Genomic DNA, 17,545 nt, shown 5'->3' with positions numbered 1-17,545 from the left:
TTTAAAAACCAAATCAAACCAAAATCCTTTATTTTGGATCATGCTCATAAACATTACGGTAAGTCATACTGTATAACAGCAGGCATGTGAAAATACTGTATTTTATATATACTTACCAATCAGCTAATATTTCTCATTATCTAGCCCTGGCAGCCTGGAACTTTAATCATTATAAACCAGGCTAGCCTCAAACTCAAAGATATAATCCCAAATGCTAGGATTAAAGTCATATACCATGCTTATCTAAATAGCAAATCTTTGTTTTTTTTCTGTTCTTAAGCTGAAAAACCTATCTTTGATACTTTGTGGAATTTGTGGTAACCAGCATACAATCACTTTCCTTCAATATCTGTAAATGGTATTTTGAGCAACTGATCCATAGAATTTTCTTCCCGACAAGGCACTACTTGTTAACTCCCAAGCAACAAAGAATGTCCCTTTTTCATCACCATAGGCCGCTTTAATTTCTGTAAGGATCAGACTGTGTGGCTGTTCCGTTCCCTTCCTCTCACTAGTCTTCCAGGGGAAAGAAGAGTAGAGGATTGAGTGGCCCAGAGATAAGCAAAAGTTTGCACTTCAGAACATGATGGCAGACCTCCAACTTCTGATGAAATAGTTAATGAAGAAAGCAGAGACTAACCACTAAAGATGGCCACTGATCTAGTGTTGTCCAAAGGACCCTAGAGGTTCTACTGACTTACAGTAGACTAAGGGCTAACAGGTCTTCAAAAAACTCAACTTCAGTTTAGGAAAAGATCCACAGGTTTGGCCACTAACTTTTTCACTCTCTCAGATACCATTCCTCTGTATGCCCGAGAATCCCAAGTACTTGGAACCTTCTTTCTTGAGCAGCTTTCTATAAATGGCCTCAACACATTTTATCTGCTGTTTTTTTTAAACAGAAGGGGTACATAAACCCACCCCCAAAAATTATAAAGCCACTTATTTTTGGTAGGGAAGCACCAGAAGGAAAGCCTTATTTTGGAAGGATTCATTGTAACTCAAGAAGCCTTCAGAGTGAGAAGGCAAGTAAAGCAAATATGTTAAAGTTGAGTTTTCCTCCCCTGCCTTAACTATTAAATGATCCTTACAAGGGGTTCTTGAGTTTTCTTCCCAAGGGCCAACTTAGGTGATGATAATCCATCTCTGCCTGGGATGATACCTGAAATAGAAAGCAGCAGGGGTTACAGGCATGCTGCAGAAGAAGAAATGATAATGCTGTGACATCTTACATTGCTTTGATGCAAATACGAATGCCTATTTACTACTACTATTATTAGTTTTTTAAAGATGGTCTTGGTACATAGCCTACGCTGGCTTCTATGTTTGAATCCTCTTGCTTCAGCCTCCAGAGGGCTGAGATAAAGGTCTGCACTACCACTACCTTCACCCTCCTGGAGTCCCTGCTCTTGACTTGTTTCCAGCATATGCTGAGATACCTTATGTGATAAACATTTTATAAGAGCAAGTTCTAGAAAAAGTACAGTAGAATTGTGGGATTCTTAAGTGCTAGGTAGCACAGATCCTAGGGTAGGCGGTAACCCTCCTTTTCTCTTGGCCTCTCTTTCCTATCATTCATTCCCAGTTTGACTTTCTATGAGGTAAGATGAAAGTTGTGCTTAACAAGTAGTACTTGTGAAGTCTCTAACATGTGCCATCCCCCAGACTTTGAGTAATGATGTGGTATGGGAGATTTGCAAAGAACCTATGTGGGGAGTAAGAGAGCTGGCAGGTAGCTGGGTTTTTGTAAACGCTGGAGACAGGTGCTAAATGAGTTGGGTGAGAAGAGCCTACAGGACAGGGGCAGTCTGATCATGGCCCTACACTGGAGAAGTGTACCTGTGTGAAAATAGCACGGTAAGGATTACTGCTGTTGTCTGTGTGTGTCAGCAGTGGTAAAGAGAACAGATGCTCCTCAGCAAGGACTTGAAAACAGACAGTGGAGCCAAAGTGACTTTCACCACAGGAAGACCCATATTCCTGGCAGGAACAGTGACTCCTTCAGTACTATGGGCAATCTTCCTTCAGCATTACATTTGGTTCAATGACTATTACTCCAGCTAAGTGTCTTAAGAACTAATGATTTACTAGGACAGCCTTGTGCCCTAATTAGCACACTGGTTGAACAAGTTGTTTTCTTGGGTTTTTCTACTTACTTAAAGTTGTTCATGAGGGTGTTCTTTTGCTGCTGTAGGCCTATTGTCAGGGATGAGGGTGCAGCCAGCCAGCATGTCCAAAGAGGCTAAGATAGAGTCATAGAGGTGATCTGCATGGTTCTCCAGCTCTCCAGACTGTTTTGCGATCCTCTCAAGGACATCCTTTAAAACTAATGGTCAAGTTATGAAAAGGTATAGCAGTTTGCTCAGATAGGACCACAGTGTTATCACAATGCCCCCTCCCCTACCCCAGCAGGGTCTCAGAGTAGCTCAGGCTGACCTCTTACCTGCTTCCTAGCTGAGTATGACCTTGAACTTTTGCTACAGTATACACCACCACAGTACACTCATTTATGCAGTTCTGGGGGCTGAAGCCAAGTTTTTATGCAAGCTAGACAAGCTTTTTACCAACTGAACCATGTTCCCAGTCCATCTACACTTTTTTTTTTTTTAAAAACAGTGATGCGCCCAAGGGCTTAAATAGTGTTTTGGGAAAGCTTGTGGATTTTGGGGAGTAAGGGAGATTAGGGTCCCCAATTAGAGAAATGGAATGAGACTAGATTAAGAGTCAGTCAGTCCTACAGATCAGAGAAGATGTGCTAGGGTTAGAGTACTCACAAATGGCAGGCTGTTTTCTTCTGTTAAACACAAAAGCTGCTTGCTTCCTGTGCTTTATCAGCTGTGCTAAATGCTCCCGAACTTCCTGCCAGAGAGCCACATCTGCCCACAGAGGATAAGAAAGGGGAAGCCTTTGTTCTGCTCACAATGTGGACTAGATGGGGCAGGAAGGGAAGGAACACCAGGCTGGGTGTGTTGAGTGCAGCCTGTTAGGAAGCCACATCAGGGCAAAGTGCTGTCCTAACAACTCTTGAGAGCTGGTGGCAGAGGAATACTGTCAGGGTGGCTGAGCCAAGCTCTGTTCCTGTGTTTTGGTGGAATTCTGGGGGCCCTTTATGTGAAACTTTACTGTCAACGGGTCATGAAAGAAAGGCTAGAAAGGGAATGAGATGGGTGTTTTCCTGGTGTGATTTTTGTGTACTTTAATTAACATATACATATGGGGCCTCATTTGGTTTAATTTCCATGGGTTTCAGGCACAAGACTTATAAGCAGTTGGGTGTAAAAAAAAAAAAAATGCCAGCCTGTCAAAATGCTTTTGGCATGGTGCTGACATAAGGGCAAGCCTCAGTCATACTCCTAAGTTACATTTGTAGCCAAGCAAAAAAGGCAGGCTCTGAGAAAGCAGGACGGTGTGGTGTGTGTGCTCTTGGCAGGATGCTTCTGGGAAGAGGAAGTAGGGGGTAGTGAACCTGAGACTTGAACAAAACTGCTGAACTCTCCAATTATTCCAGGAGGCTGGGAGGGGTTAGAGTACCAATCTGAAAAAGTCTGAGACTCAAAGCAAACCAAAAGCCTCGTCTGGCCAGTAAACTGAGTCTCTTAGAGTAGGACAAAGTGGAGTGTTCTTGCTGGCTTACTCATTTAAATATTAATGGATTTATTTCCAAGTGAAAGTCAAAACCGATTTAGGAGGCCTCTGAAAAGAGAGGGCCTACACTGAGTTTTTCCTGCTCCTGCCCTGTACCTTCAGACGCTAGGACAGCAGCTGGAAGTTTCCGGAGCCCCATGCTAAACATGTTTGGTAAACGCCAGTCTATTCAGAAGCAGTATAGCTTGCTACTCCAAGTTTCTGCCCCAATATAAAACCTAAAACTCTGGGCTGGTGAGATGGCTTAGTGAGTTAAGGTATGCAAGCTTGGCAACCTGAATTCAATGTTTAAAACGTGTGAGGGTGGGAGAGAACTACCTCCACAGGTTATCACCTGACCTCCACACACATGGTATGGCACAGGTGCACACACACCATTCACACACAGAACAACAAAAACAAAACCATTAAGGCTTAACCACAAAAGCAACCCCTAAAATCCGATGTAAGAGAACAGTGGAGGAGTTTCTAAACAGGCCTTCTGAGAAGCAGGGGAATCATGGAGCTCACCAGTCCACACTGCTGTGGAGACCTGTGAGTGGTTGCTTTCCATTGAAACCTTTCCATGTGTTCACTTTCCCCAAGATACAACTGGCACTGCCTGGAAATGTTTTATGGTGTCAGCATTGTTTCGGTTTGAGGGCTTTTGTGCTACAAAACATCTTGTAATGCAAGGAACACCCCTACGACAAAGAGGTGGCACCAAGCCTGAAAAACCTTGTTTTATAACACTTTTTTAGGTGGTGTCTGGTCATCACCTCTCACAAGGTTCATCATGGCTGTGTTTATGCCATTTAATTCCTGTGAAAATCCTATCTTTCTCTGGAACTGAGGCATAATATAACCGGACTCTTCAAGCCATTAGTGGCCACTTTGGGTGCCCATTAATTCAAGACTTTAAGGATATGCGGCACTGAGCGTGGAAGGAAACTTCCATGCTTCAGTAAAAAAAAAAAAAAAAAGAATTTTAGAAGAGAATGTATTTCTTGTAGGTTTGGTGCCTGACTTATAACAGGCTTTTATGCCCACAGCTCTCCTACATGGGTCTGGAGGAACAGTGATGTAAGGAGCCAGCAAGTGTTCTTTCGTGGGACTCTCCTAGGCAGTGTGCATGTTTTCTTGCAACAGAAGAGCAAAGCACTGGCTAAATTTGAAACTGGAAGCGCAAGGCTGGAGATGCAGCTGAGTGGTAGCCATCTATTTTATATGCTCAAGGCCTTGGATTTGGTCTCTCAGCAGTGTATTCAAACAAACAACAACAACAAAAAACCCTCAAGCCTGGAGAACACTTACTGCTCTTGGAGAATGCTCAGCTTTGGTTCCTAACACCAAAGTTAGGAAAGGTTCACAACCTTTAACTCCAGCTCCCGGGGATCCAAAAGCCTCTTCTGACTTCCACACGTTCTTGCTTGCATGTGGTACACATATACACATTCAGACACACGAACATACACATTTAAAAGAAAACACCTCAAGAAAATATAGACAGATATGCAGAGGGCTGGAGGCGGATCAGTGATTAGGATCACATATAGCTCTTCCAGAGGACCTGAGTAGCATTGGGCTACTTATATCCAGCTATAGCTCTAGGTGATCTGATGTCCTAGCCTCCAAGGGCACCTGTGCTCATAAGCCTTACACCCTCACACAGATATGTATATACTTAAAATAAATCTTTAAAAAAAGGGGGGGGGGCATCAGGCATGGTGGTATACACCTTTAATCCTAGCACATGGGAGGCAGAGGCAGGTGGATCTCTGAGTTCAAGACCAATCTGGTCTACCTAGTGAGTTCCAGGACAGTAAGAGCTACATAGTGAGACCCTGTCTCAAACAAGAGGCATTATAAGACCAGCAAGGCAGCACAACCATCTGAAAGGCGCTGTCGCCAAGCCTGATGACCTAACTTTGATTTCTGGAGCCTACATAATAAATTCGAATGCAAATAAATAGATACAGTGCTACCAGGAGCCAGGAGACCCTGTCTCACAATCAAACTATAGGTGTGGTGGCACAAGCCTGTAATCCCAGGACTGAAAGTAAAGGCAGGAGAACCCTTGCAGGTAAGGCCAGTCTGACCTATATAGTGAGCCAAGCAACAAGAAACAAAACTTCTGGGCATGGTGGCACATGCCTTTAATCCCAGGCAGAGGCAGGCGGTGGTCTACAGAGCATGTGTCAGGGCAGCCAGGACTTGGTGACATAGAAAAACCCTATCTTGAAAACCAAAACAAACAATAAAATTAAATAAATATGAAAACTGCCCATTCTGGGCAAAAAACCAAAAACAACTACTAGTGTTACTATTAATAGCCATCTGATGAAAAAAATGGTTGAATGACCTTGATACTTCAGAAGACATTAGAAAAGGCCAACAATCTATGAAAAATACTCAGTAACCACGAGGGAAAGAAAACTACAGTGATAAGTGATCTCAGTTAAAGTGGCTGGTATAAAGCTGGGTGGTGGTAGCAGTGGCGTACACCTTTAGTCCCAGAACTTGGGAGACATAGGCAGGTGGATCTCTGGGTTTAAGGTCAGCCTAGTCTACATAATGAGTTCTAAGGCAGCCAGGGATATACAGAGAAACCCTGTCTCCGGGGTGTGAGGGGTGGAGCAAAATGGCTAGTATGAAACAGACAAAATGACAGCAAAGATGACAGAAAAGGGAAGTCTTACACATTGCTGGTAGGTAGGAAGCAGTGTGGAGGTCTTCACAAGACTAAACTGACAGTGTGGCCTAGAAGCCCACTGCTGCTGTGTCTATCAAGGAGAGTGAGAGCAGGGTGTCGAGGAGGCAGTTGCACTCTCATCTCTGTCGGTGCTGTAATCACATCTTTAGGCGAGATGGAACTCAAGTGGGAAATGGGATTCTAAGTTAAAACAATGTGAAAACTCCTGTCAGCTGAGGCTGATGAGAATTCTACACTGAGAAAAGAAAGAGTGCCGCCACATTCCAAATTCAATTGCTGTTAATACTGGCTAGTTTAAAATAAGTTATTTTTAGTCTTAGTGTGATGTGGGAATGTGCACACGTGGATGCCCTGGAGCTGAAGTTACAGTGCTCACAGCAGCTAAGCCGACTCTCCAGCTCCTGGGTAGTTCTATTTGGTTGCCACCCTTATTTATTTATTCCTTTTTTTTTTAAGTTAGGGTCTCACTATGTAGCCCAAGTAGAAGCGGGCCTGGAACTATTAGACCAGGCTAGCCGGAAATTTAAGACACCATCCAAGTGCTGGGACTAAACATATGCACTACCATGTCAGGCTCTTCATCTTTAATTCTATGTTGACTAATTCAGATTTCATATTAAAATTCACTAGTAGGTAAATGGTTTTGAATTCCTAAGGGCTGCTTTAACACACTCAGTGGAAAGACATGTTCCAGTTTATAGCCACATACAGTGAACATCTGTATCACACTGGACCTACAGGGAAGTACAGTATATGTTAATAAACATAACCAAACAAGGCTGCTCTCAGTTACCCACCTGGGGTATTATCCAACAGGCACTGAAGAAGAATCTCCCCCTTCTCCAAGACACTGTCTGTCAGGGACTGATGTTCATCCACATCTTTCTTAAATTGCTTAAGACATCAGGAAAAGAAAAGAAGTTTCAATATATTGCCTGTAGACGCCATCGAAAACCAACGCTATACCACTGTTATTCTATGTCTTCTCTGACAAAGACGACTCCTCAGTGTTCTAGTTTAGTGGCAGCTTCTTTGAGCCCATAGAAAATACACTCATTGTTTTTGTTTGTTTGTTTGTTTGTGACAGGGTCTTGTTTAGCTCAGGCTGGTCTTATAGTGTCCTCCTTATATCCTTCCTAGTGCTAGGATCAAACCCAGTTCAACAGAAGATTTTTTTTTCCCCCAGAAGAGGCTGGCTTTGAACAGGTTAGAGCAGGGGATTCCATTTTGTATACTTTATGGTGTTCTGCGATTCAGAGGTATGGGACAAGATAAATTACACCGTTACAATGAACATGGTAGGTAAGAATGACAAGTAGCAGTTTGTCACTGTAGCACTGAGCAGAGTTGTGGCCTCCACCTTTATGCCCCTTTGCAGGCCTCTATGCAACACCTTGTTATCAGGGTAGCTGCTATTTTCCCAAGAACTCATGCCAAGCAGGTTTCCCCTCACAGCTACAAGGCTTTGTTGATTTTTTTTAAAGGTTTATTTATTATGTATACAGTGTCCTGTCTGAATGTTACCTGCACGCCAGCAGAGGGCACCAGATCTCATATGATGGTTGTGAGCCACCATGGGTTTGCTGGGAATTAAGCTGAGGACCTCTGGAAGAGCAGACAGTGCTAACCTCTTAGCCATCTTTCCAGCCCACTTTTTTTTTAATTTTTATTCTTATTTTCTTTAAAATTAGGGTCTCATTATGTAGTCTTGGCTGCTCTTAAACTCACTATGTTGACTGGGGCTGGCCACAAACTCATAGAGCTTTGCTTGCCTGTTTCTTCAGTGCTGAGATTAAAGGCAAGTGCCATCACTTTCAGTTGTAACTGCTTTTTAAAAATCCTTCTTTAGCCATTAAGAATTAAAAAAAAAAAAATGTATAAAATTGGCTGAAAGATGGTGGCACATGCCCTTTAATCCTAGCACTTGAGAGACAGAGTCAGGTGGATTTCTGTGAGTTCAAGGCAAGCCTGGTCTACAAAGTAAGTTCTAGGATGAGAAAGAAAGTAAAGAATTGTATAAAATTAAACCCATGATACGGGACAACCTTCTGTATAATATTTTGATAGTACTAATTTTACTCTTGGATTTGTTTTCCTGTCTTCAACAAAGTATTCCTTTGCCAACACTTTTTTTTTTTTTTTTAATTCTACACAGGGTGGGATGAGTGACAGCTAAAATGTGAGCACACATGAATCTGAGCACTCAAGTCTTAGTCTAAACAAGAGCGAAGAGAACTCATAAGTCATGCAGCATTCTGAGAAAAGTGTCAGAAGTGTCTTCTCACTGATGTAGCTATGTCCACACAAGAGGCCTAAGCTTGACAAATATGCAGGAATAACTCCTGGCTCAGATCTTAGCTATCTACAACGTAAGATGGTTGCAGCTGGCTAGCCTGAACTTGAGTCACAGAGAGGGTGTTATGAGGGCTAAAATGGAGAATGGAGTAAATCTATCTGACATGTTCAGCAAGGCCAGGAAAGGCTGCTGAAGTAAGTCAGATAGAGCGCTTTCTCTCCCTGGGACTCCCTGGGTGCACTCCCTAGGCACACTGTGGCTGAACAGAGAGAAACTTCAGATTCAGCCTCCCTCTCCAAACTTAAGCTCGACTCTGTCTCTACACTGTATCTAATAGTATTCCTACCAGGGCAGGACAGCTAGTTAACCCGCACTATATTTTAGTTTATTCCAAGCAGAAAACAAAAGCCCTCCCCTCCAGATGAGGCCCATCCCCATGATGCTGAGTCAGAACTAGGTGGCAGACTGAGTAAGCAGAAATGAGTCTGACCCTCTGCTGCTGAAGGTTAGATGACAAAGACCTGTGTCCCTCCCTTCCCAGCACACTAGCAGCAAGCCTGGGCCACCACTGCCCACCAACACATGACTATAATCAGCCAAAGTTCACCAAAGTAGCCTCCAACTCAGTATACTTTCAGTATCAAGTTAACTAAAACACACAGATGTGAAACAAGACCTTAGTAACAATTATAAAATCAAACCCTCCATTCTAAACACAGACACAAAATGGTGTCAGATTTTGAGGTAAATTTAGCATAACTGTTCTATCACATGGCTCCATCTGTACCTTGATTGAGTAGTTTCAGCTCAGTTCCATAAACACCAATACAGTTCAGAAGAACTTTTTGGCGAAGGCGGTATGTTCTGTGTCTGCACTGCATGGTGTAGCAGCTGCTGCACATTGTGGCACAATTGTCTTAACTGAATTATCATATGTGACTAGTATCTATAAATCATAGCCTATAAGCCTAACCCTGAGATATCTGCCAAAGTACCATGCAAACTCTAAAGTATTTCTGATTCTAAACAAACATAATTCTCTTCTATCTTGCTTGAAAGTTAACTCATATTTTACAGTGTTCAACACCGAGAAGTTATAAAGGGCATCTTGATTATATTCAGATAGTAAACTGAGCTACAAGATTCCAGTTACTTGAGACTTTATTTTGTAAAAGTGAAATTTAGTTACAGTTTCTGTGGGTGAACAAGCCAGGACTACATATTACCCGGTAAAGCTGCAGAGAGGACTTGAGGCCTGTAAGACTGGACCTCGATGGAGTACTGAGGTCAGCAACATCCGTGACATTATACAACCAGCAGATCAGCTCTTCTAGCTGACAGCAAAATGTCTGTGGAGACAAGAACACATGGTGGGCTGGGCTGAGCTCAGTGATGAAGTCTGCCTAGCAAGCTCAGAGCCCAGTACAACAACAAAAACAACAAATCCACATGGTGCCACTGAATGAACAGCTATCTTCCTTGTCTGGAGGCTAAAAATATCAGCATTTTGGCAATATAGGTATCTTTCTAAAGTTTTCTTTCATTTCATTCATAGAGTCATTTGTTTCCACCTCTACCCTGTAACTTCAGACCTTCCTCTGCCAGAACAACGAATGTCATACTTGGTCGTGTCTCCCCTCAGCCAGATGTAATACCAAAAACAGGCTTAGAATACAGAGTCCTGAAGGTGAGAATGGAGCTACGGAGGAACTAGGACCGTAACCAACCACTAAACTTTCTGTGCAGAAAAGCAGATACATGATGAATGAGTGAATTAGAACTACCTGAGCTACAGTAAAAGTAAAAACAAAAACAAACCCCCGTGTATATCAACTTTGTGTCACCAAAGCACACAGGATATTGGTGCTACACATTACTTAATTTCTATGCCATTTTCTTGCCATCATTAAAGGAGAATGCCCATATTTTGGGGTCATGTGTGCTGGGGGTGCTCAGACATGCTGTTGGTAGGCTGGGGAAAGAGCTCTTCTTCCAGAAGCTTCTCCATGCTGAGCATCTTTACCTGCACACACTGCACCAGGGAAGCTTTCTCCCGCTCTCCTGCTTTCCTGGGAAGCTTCCCTCCAGCAATTTGCTCTGAGAATGACCACCTGTCCTGCGCAGCTTGCAAGGAGGGTTGAGTTTTCAGCAGTCCAGAAGAGACCCTGAGGGCTTGACTACCCATCAGACTACTTTTGCCTGTGGAGTCCTGGGGCTCGATAGAGTGCATGAAGCAGTGTTTCTGGCCCAAAGGGCCTTGAAAGGCAGCCCCAGAAGGATGCTGCGTTTGGCTGGAATCCACTGTAGGGGAAGCTGGTCTATCACTGTCTGAGACTTCCAATGAACTGTGCTCCTCAGCAGCCCCAGTGGGTAGGTTCACAAATGTCGGAATGGCACCTAAGTAGGACACCAAACTAGAAACCTGAGTCAGTCTTGTGGGCAGAGCAAGGTACTCATCATCACTTTCCATCTCCTCTTCTGGTGTCCATCCAGGCTTCACATAGGCAGGATGCCCACTGTTCTGGCTGGCTTTCTTCTCCCTCGCCAGTGTGGGAAAGGAGTGCTCTCTCTCCTTTGTCCTCAGCTGAGGAGAGCCAACATTGAGGTTCTTGCCTACTGGTAGACAGTCCTTTGTGTCCCTCATGGCTGCTTCTCTGTTCCCCCAAGAAGCATCCTCAGTCCCTGGGGCTCTAGGGGTCGATGCAAGCTGGTTCCAGGATGCCAAGCTTATGCCACCCTGTTTCTGGGATACTCCCAAGGGACAGCGCTTAAGACATGGCTCTCTGGCTCCAGAAAATGGCAGAGCAGGCACTTCTGCTGATGAGCAACTGTGGGAGACATTAGTGGGTGACTTGAGAGTACTTGCTGGGGAGACAGAGAAACTGTCCAGATCTACACCTGAGTCTTGCATCACAGGGTCAGTCTGCACATGACTTGCAAGTTGCTTTGGGAGCTGAGGCCCAGGCCTCAGTGGGTAAGTATAGTCAAGCAGATCTTCATACTCCTTATTCGGGTTCCAGAGTGGGGACTGGCGGTTAGGAGAAGGAGGCAGAGAATCTGGCAGTACACAGGCCCAGTACTCTGCTTGAAAGGAGAGTTGTCTCTTACCCAGGCCTGCAACATCACTGCCAGAGGCCACAGGCTGTGATGACCACTGGAGCTGAGGCTCTATCTTCATCACAGAAGGGGCTGCCTGTGGTACAGTCAACTCCTGAGAGGACGTGTTAGCAAAGGAGCCACTCTGAGGCTCTGCCTTCTCCTGGTGATCCTGGAGACTGCTGCCCACTGAAGAGGCAGAGATGCTTCTGCTAGATAGCTGAGGAGCAATGGGGTTCCCTGTGCACTTCCACTGTGCTAGGAGAGGGAGACCTGAGATGTGAGGCTGCTGGCTAAGGCCCAGCACCTGAGATGAATCAACTGCAGACTGGTCAACTTCACTGTCAGCATCATGTCCTGAGCAAACAGTTATAGTTCCAAGGACTTTAACAGTCTGAATTAGCTCCTGGGAGGCAGGAAGCCTGTTTTCCTCCATCTACAATAACAACGGAAGAAAGACACTGGTGAAAATAAGCAGACTTTTTATTTTATTTATTTTTTTAAAGACCAGTTTTCTTTATAAGGTTGAGGCAGAGGTCTTGGGGGAAGAATATCAATGAAAACAACGTAGGTCTAAAGGATCCTATGGTAAAACCTGCTGCTTAGTATACTAATAAAATGAAAAACAAGAAAGGAAGATAGATTTGCTTATGTGCCCAGAAGTATTCAGGGAAGATCTCAAGGTGCTTGCTTCTAGTGGTTAGCATCAAGACTCATCCTACCCTGGAAAGTTTCCTGCAACTGAGCCCTAACCCATCTTTTCAAAAGTCACTCATTCACTTTATGAGAACTCAAAGCAGTTCTGCATATAGACTCTGGAAACCGATGCCTCTTCTTTGATTATGGGTCTTGGCAAGTAAAACAAGCCCATCATCACCATTAACCAGATATCCAGCAGGCTCCACTAGGGGGCACCCTGTTCAGTTCACGTGCCAGTACACTCTGGCAAAATGGAATCCTCAGCTGCTTTACTCTGGAGTTTTAATCTTCAGTGAGTAACTCACCCCAGAGGAAGACAGGGTAGCTAACCTAAGGACTTCGGAACTAGGCTAATCCGGTTATGACCTCCTATTTCTACTACCTTCCATAAGTACAACTGTGAGCCTTACTTCTTTGCCCTGTGGAGTGAGCAAAGCCTCCATAGGGACTCACTGAGAAAGCACTAAGAGTCTCTCACTAGTAGGCCTGAGAACAGAAACCATAGCCTCCTTTGAGAAGCAGCCACTTCTGGGCTTTCTAGTTGGTGTCTTGCCTTAGAGGTGCCAGAGCCTTCCTTGATCCTTGCTTTCAGCCAGATGGCGCAGGTGCTATCCTCTCCAAGTCACACTCAGAGCCTTCTCACAGGATGAGGCTCCACAGAGAGTGAGCAGCAGCCAAAGCAACAAAGCTCAAACCAAAGTTGTTCCTGGACCTTGTGAGGCTGAACATAATAGGTTGCCAGAGACAGGAGGAACAGATCATTGGGTCATTCTCACATTTCAAGGGCTTAGAAGATTCAGAGCTTTGCTTCTGCCTTAGAACTTGGGAGGATTCCCTGCCCCATGTGGTTTCCACTAGAGAGAAAGCTACGCGTAGTCTACACCCATGGAAGTCAGAGACACTGCTGCCCATGAAAGGAGCTTCAGTTTCTGACCAGTCTCAACAGGATTTGGTCTGGGAACCCACAGTCCTATACCAAGCCTTACTAGGGTCCCTAGAAGCTTTCAGAAATCAGATACAGGATGGGATCCCCTTGTTAAGAGACCTTTGATCCTAGTCCTCTGGACAGTAGGCTCCTGATAAACCTTTCACTGTCTTTAAGAGGTCCCCAGTGACTCTTTGCGAACAGGAGATACTGCACAGAGCCCTTTGCTGACTTCAAGGTCCAGGTCTCTAGGTGAGCCTGTAAAACAGCTCCCACCTTAGAGGGACTGTGGCAGGGGTAACGATCAAGGAAATGTAGCACATTCCAAAAGAGAGCCCTGGCTCAGCTCCAGCCCTAAACAGCCTCAGTACTTACTTGGCTTTCCATAGAGGGTAAATGCTCTTCAGTCCCCACGCTGGCAGAAGGCAGTGGGCTGCTGAGTGTAGGCTTAGACCTGTCTGCTACAGGTTCTCTGCTGGCAGGGTGGACCTGTGATAAGAAAACTCCAGAGATGCAGCCAGGGTTGGCCTCAGCCCTCCACAGTGGCCCTCCCTCGACTTCCAGATGTGGGGGCTGCTCTGGTTCTAGTCCTGGGGACAGCAGTTCCCCAGAATTCCACCTGCTACAAGGTGGGACCTTTGTGTTGACAGATGCTTCTGCCTCAGCCTCATCTTCACCCAGGGCCATCGAGCCTTCCCTAAATCTGGTTTCCCTTGAAGCCTTCAGGAACCTACAAAACAAGGGAAGAAAAGAGGAAAAAATAGATTTTCTTCATGTGTGCAGCAAAATCTTGATTTTAAGTGAAAGGCAAACTTTTCTGGCCAAAGAAACAGTAACCATGCCTTTGGGGGGAATACGAAGGTCTGGCTCTTCCTCAGCCCCAGACCCTTTCAAAGGGGATGCCTAAGTATGGCTTTGTCCTCTATCGTTGTATTGTCTCCCAAGAGTCAGGAGAGATATGACCAAGAAAAAGGCTTGGCTGGCCTGCTACATAAGGTCAAAAAACAAGGCAATGGAAGAAGAAAGAAAAGTACTATGAGCGAACTGATCTGGGTGGAAGAGCCCCATTCCAAGGCCATCTTCCTTGTCTGGAAGCTGAAGGGAGAGGAGCCTTACACGGAAGGTAAGCACAGGCTCCTGGGTGCCTCCCTACAGGTGGAGGTCTGTGATAAGACACAGCTGATCCTAACTGCCTGCTCATGAGGTGCTTCTCAGTCTACACCTCTCAGAACAGACCACTGTTTCCTAGGGCTACTATTCTCACTGGCTAATTTCCCATGTGCTCTCCTGGACTTCACACATGGAAAGACTCGAAAGATGGCTGCCCAAAATCTTCTTGTGATTACTGAACTCACTCACGTGAAACAAAATGGGAGTTGACTACAAGGCCTTGCTTCAGTGTGCAGCTCCACAGACTCAATTTAGGGACAAGGCTTGGGCCCTGTGTGCATTGCCTCTTTACCCCAACCTCATTAAGATGTCCAGCTGGCCTCTGCCAGGCACAGCCCCACAGTGGTTCTTCTTACACCAATGGCTTGTTGGCTAGCAGCCTGAGTCTGGTTCTATCCCTTCTATCCCAGAGCATAGCAAGTTTAGGCATGCCCGGGCCTTCACTAGGTTCAGAAGGATGCTTCTAACTATTCTTGGTGTGAGAAGACTGCTGAAATAGGAACCACAACCAGACTGTGGACCAGATGGGGCCTCTCATTCAGTGATGACTAAGAACCAGACACAGATCAGCACCCGCTTCTCAGGCTGCCTTGGTGTATGTTAACCTTGGCAGCCTGAGAAGCCATGGAAAATTGGGTGATAATGTGTGAGTTTATGTGAGACAGGAGAACAATCCAGGCAGACTGGTGAGGGAGGACCTGGGGGAAAAAAAAGAATCAGCTGGATCTACAGAAGAGCTCCAGACAATAGAGGGAAACCAGGTTGTCCTAAAAAGGCAGCCAGTGATACTCCTGGGCACTAGTGGAATGACAGGAGAAAGTCTAACCTGAAAGGACATGTAAGTGTGTACGAGGGAACAGTGGGCATTCAGAATGTCTTCGGCTACCTGCAGGACACTGGGACTAACCTCAAGACTAAAACCTGGACAGGAACAGCCTTATTTTCCTCAGAGACTAGAGGCAAAGTGTGGAAAATGAGGTTGCTGGTGGCAACACAGGAAGCTACCAAGGGGGGCAGGAGTGGCCTTGTCAGGTTCACCCTTCTTGGCTTTCCTGCCAGGAAATGCAACCAGGTAAAATATGAAATTCCTATTCTTTCCTAACTGGGCACACGGGGTTCCAGGCCATTCTGCGTGACTTCAGAGAAAACCATGAACTTTAAATGCAACCAGCATACTCCTGGAAGCACCAGATCCTTCAGGGTAATCAGAGCCCACCCCGTTTTCTTTTTTTGTAGAAACAGCACCTAACCTTTCATATAACAAGCCAAGTACTTACCAATAAACAGTCCACAGGCAAGCAGTGTTGTCAGGTTTTGTGTATGACTCCTTTCACACGATACATATACAAACACAAATATTTTCCCACACATATACCTTTATTTAGATAAAGTGTTGAACAGGGCAGGGCATACCATTCAAAACTTGTCACCCCAGCCTAAAAAAAGGTAGGGATTGAAGTTCGAACCTTGGAGCTGTAGATCTAAGGCACCACAGCTACTGGTTATCCTTGATAAACCAGTCCAGCCCAGTTAAGAAGAAAGCCATTCTCTTCAGTTGACTGTGGTGATCCCCCTGCAGGCTTTACAGCAAGAAGGGAAGGAAAGGGACGGGGAAGGGGAAGGGAAGGGAAAAGGGAAGGGGCCTATTTTTATTATAGCTGGCATTAGACCAGAACTGCTAGAGTCTGGCCCAGATCATTTTACATTAGGCATATTTAAGCACAGCACAATTTGGAAAAAAAAGTATTCAGAAAACAGTGAACTCAGCTCTGTGGGTACAACAAAGCTTAAGACATGTTCACATTCCTTGCAAAATGCATATGGCTTCACCTGTGAGACGGTTTCTGTTCACGCAGACACAATGCTCAGGATCAGGGTCTAGGGAGAATGGCTGGGGCAAACAACACCCGTGGGAGTCAGGATTGGCCTGGCCCTAAGATAACAAAGAAGTACTTAGGCTGTGGTAAAGCACAAGTGACATCACTCATAAGAATGGGCTTTATGGCCTAAAAGCAACACTCAAGATTTAGAGGAAAAGGTTTGGGGTAAGTAAAAACCAAAGTTCTCTAAGATATGGGCAGCATGTCTCATCAGACAGCAAAGAATCATCAGGATGTAAAACTACATCATTCCTGGCATTCCAGGAAGAGGTAAGATGTGTGTTTAACTTTTCCAGCTTCTCACACAGTGCTTATCTGTATGTTCAAGGCCTTTATTCACCTCTGTATCCAACCAGAATGGACACACGAGGCAGTGAAGAAAAAAGGGATATCTGTCTCTTCAGTCATATCCACTAAATCAACTCTGGTTATTTAAGGGGGTGATATATGCAGCCAGATCACCCTCACACCCCAAACCTAGAATCTTGTGCAAGCTAAGGAATCAATTCCAGAGCTGTGTGACTCCAGAACCCAAGCTCTTGATGAACCAAACAAGGATCAGTGAAAACAAACCAAAAGGCACACAAAGCCTAAGATGGCAGGAGAAAAATGGGGGAGGAAGGGTGGCTGAATTCTGATGAGGTGTTTTCATGGAGCCACATCCTCACCTTGGGGCTCCTTTAAAAACTGCACAATTTACTTATGTGCACAGAGACACAAGAGACAGACTCTTTCTCCCCTAACCCCTCCCCTCACACCCACAGAAGACATGAGATCTCTGGATGTGGATTTACAGGTAGTTGTAAGCTGCCTGACAAGGGTGCTGGGAACTGAACCTGGGTCCTCTGAAGATCAGACAGCACTAGGTGCTGAACTATCTCTCCAGCCCCTGCACTAGTTTTTGATTAACTACAGATGACCTCAGCTGGAGAATTAGGGTGAAGACAACTTACCTCTCACTTTGTTTTTATTTTTTTCCGGAGACAGGGTTTCTCTGTGTAGCTGGCTGTCCTGGCCTCACTTTGTAGACCAGGCTGGCCTGGAACTCACAGAGATCTGCCTGCCTCTGCTTCCCTGAGCGCTGAGATTAAAGTGTGCGCCACGCTCAGTTTACCTCTCAATTTGTGATTGCTGCTACTTCC

The 17,545-nt window shown here is 45.1% G+C and overlaps 1 protein-coding gene across 1 annotated transcript in view; it reads right to left on the bottom strand.

Annotated features, from left to right (window-relative positions):
- Cep68 (centrosomal protein 68) overlaps positions 1 to 17,545 on the bottom strand; it is a 29,688-nt gene continuing 12,143 nt past the window's right edge. The window contains exons 2-7 of the mRNA XM_055629090.1: positions 13,729 to 14,083; positions 10,657 to 12,165; positions 9,860 to 9,982; positions 7,135 to 7,231; positions 2,157 to 2,326; positions 1 to 1,162 (exon numbers count right to left, since the gene is read on the bottom strand). Coding sequence (XP_055485065.1) covers positions 2,157 to 2,326; positions 7,135 to 7,231; positions 9,860 to 9,982; positions 10,657 to 12,165; positions 13,729 to 14,040 — 2,211 coding nt within the window. The 5' untranslated portion in view covers positions 14,041 to 14,083 and the 3' untranslated portion in view covers positions 1 to 1,162. The remainder of the gene's footprint in view (positions 1,163 to 2,156; positions 2,327 to 7,134; positions 7,232 to 9,859; positions 9,983 to 10,656; positions 12,166 to 13,728; positions 14,084 to 17,545) is intronic.

This window comes from Psammomys obesus, unplaced genomic scaffold, assembly GCF_907164565.1.
Source record: "Psammomys obesus unplaced genomic scaffold, mPsaObe1.curated_primary_1811, whole genome shotgun sequence".
NCBI classification, from domain to species: Eukaryota; Metazoa; Chordata; class Mammalia; order Rodentia; family Muridae; genus Psammomys; species Psammomys obesus.
This window is presented reverse-complemented; position numbering and strand designations above follow the sequence as displayed.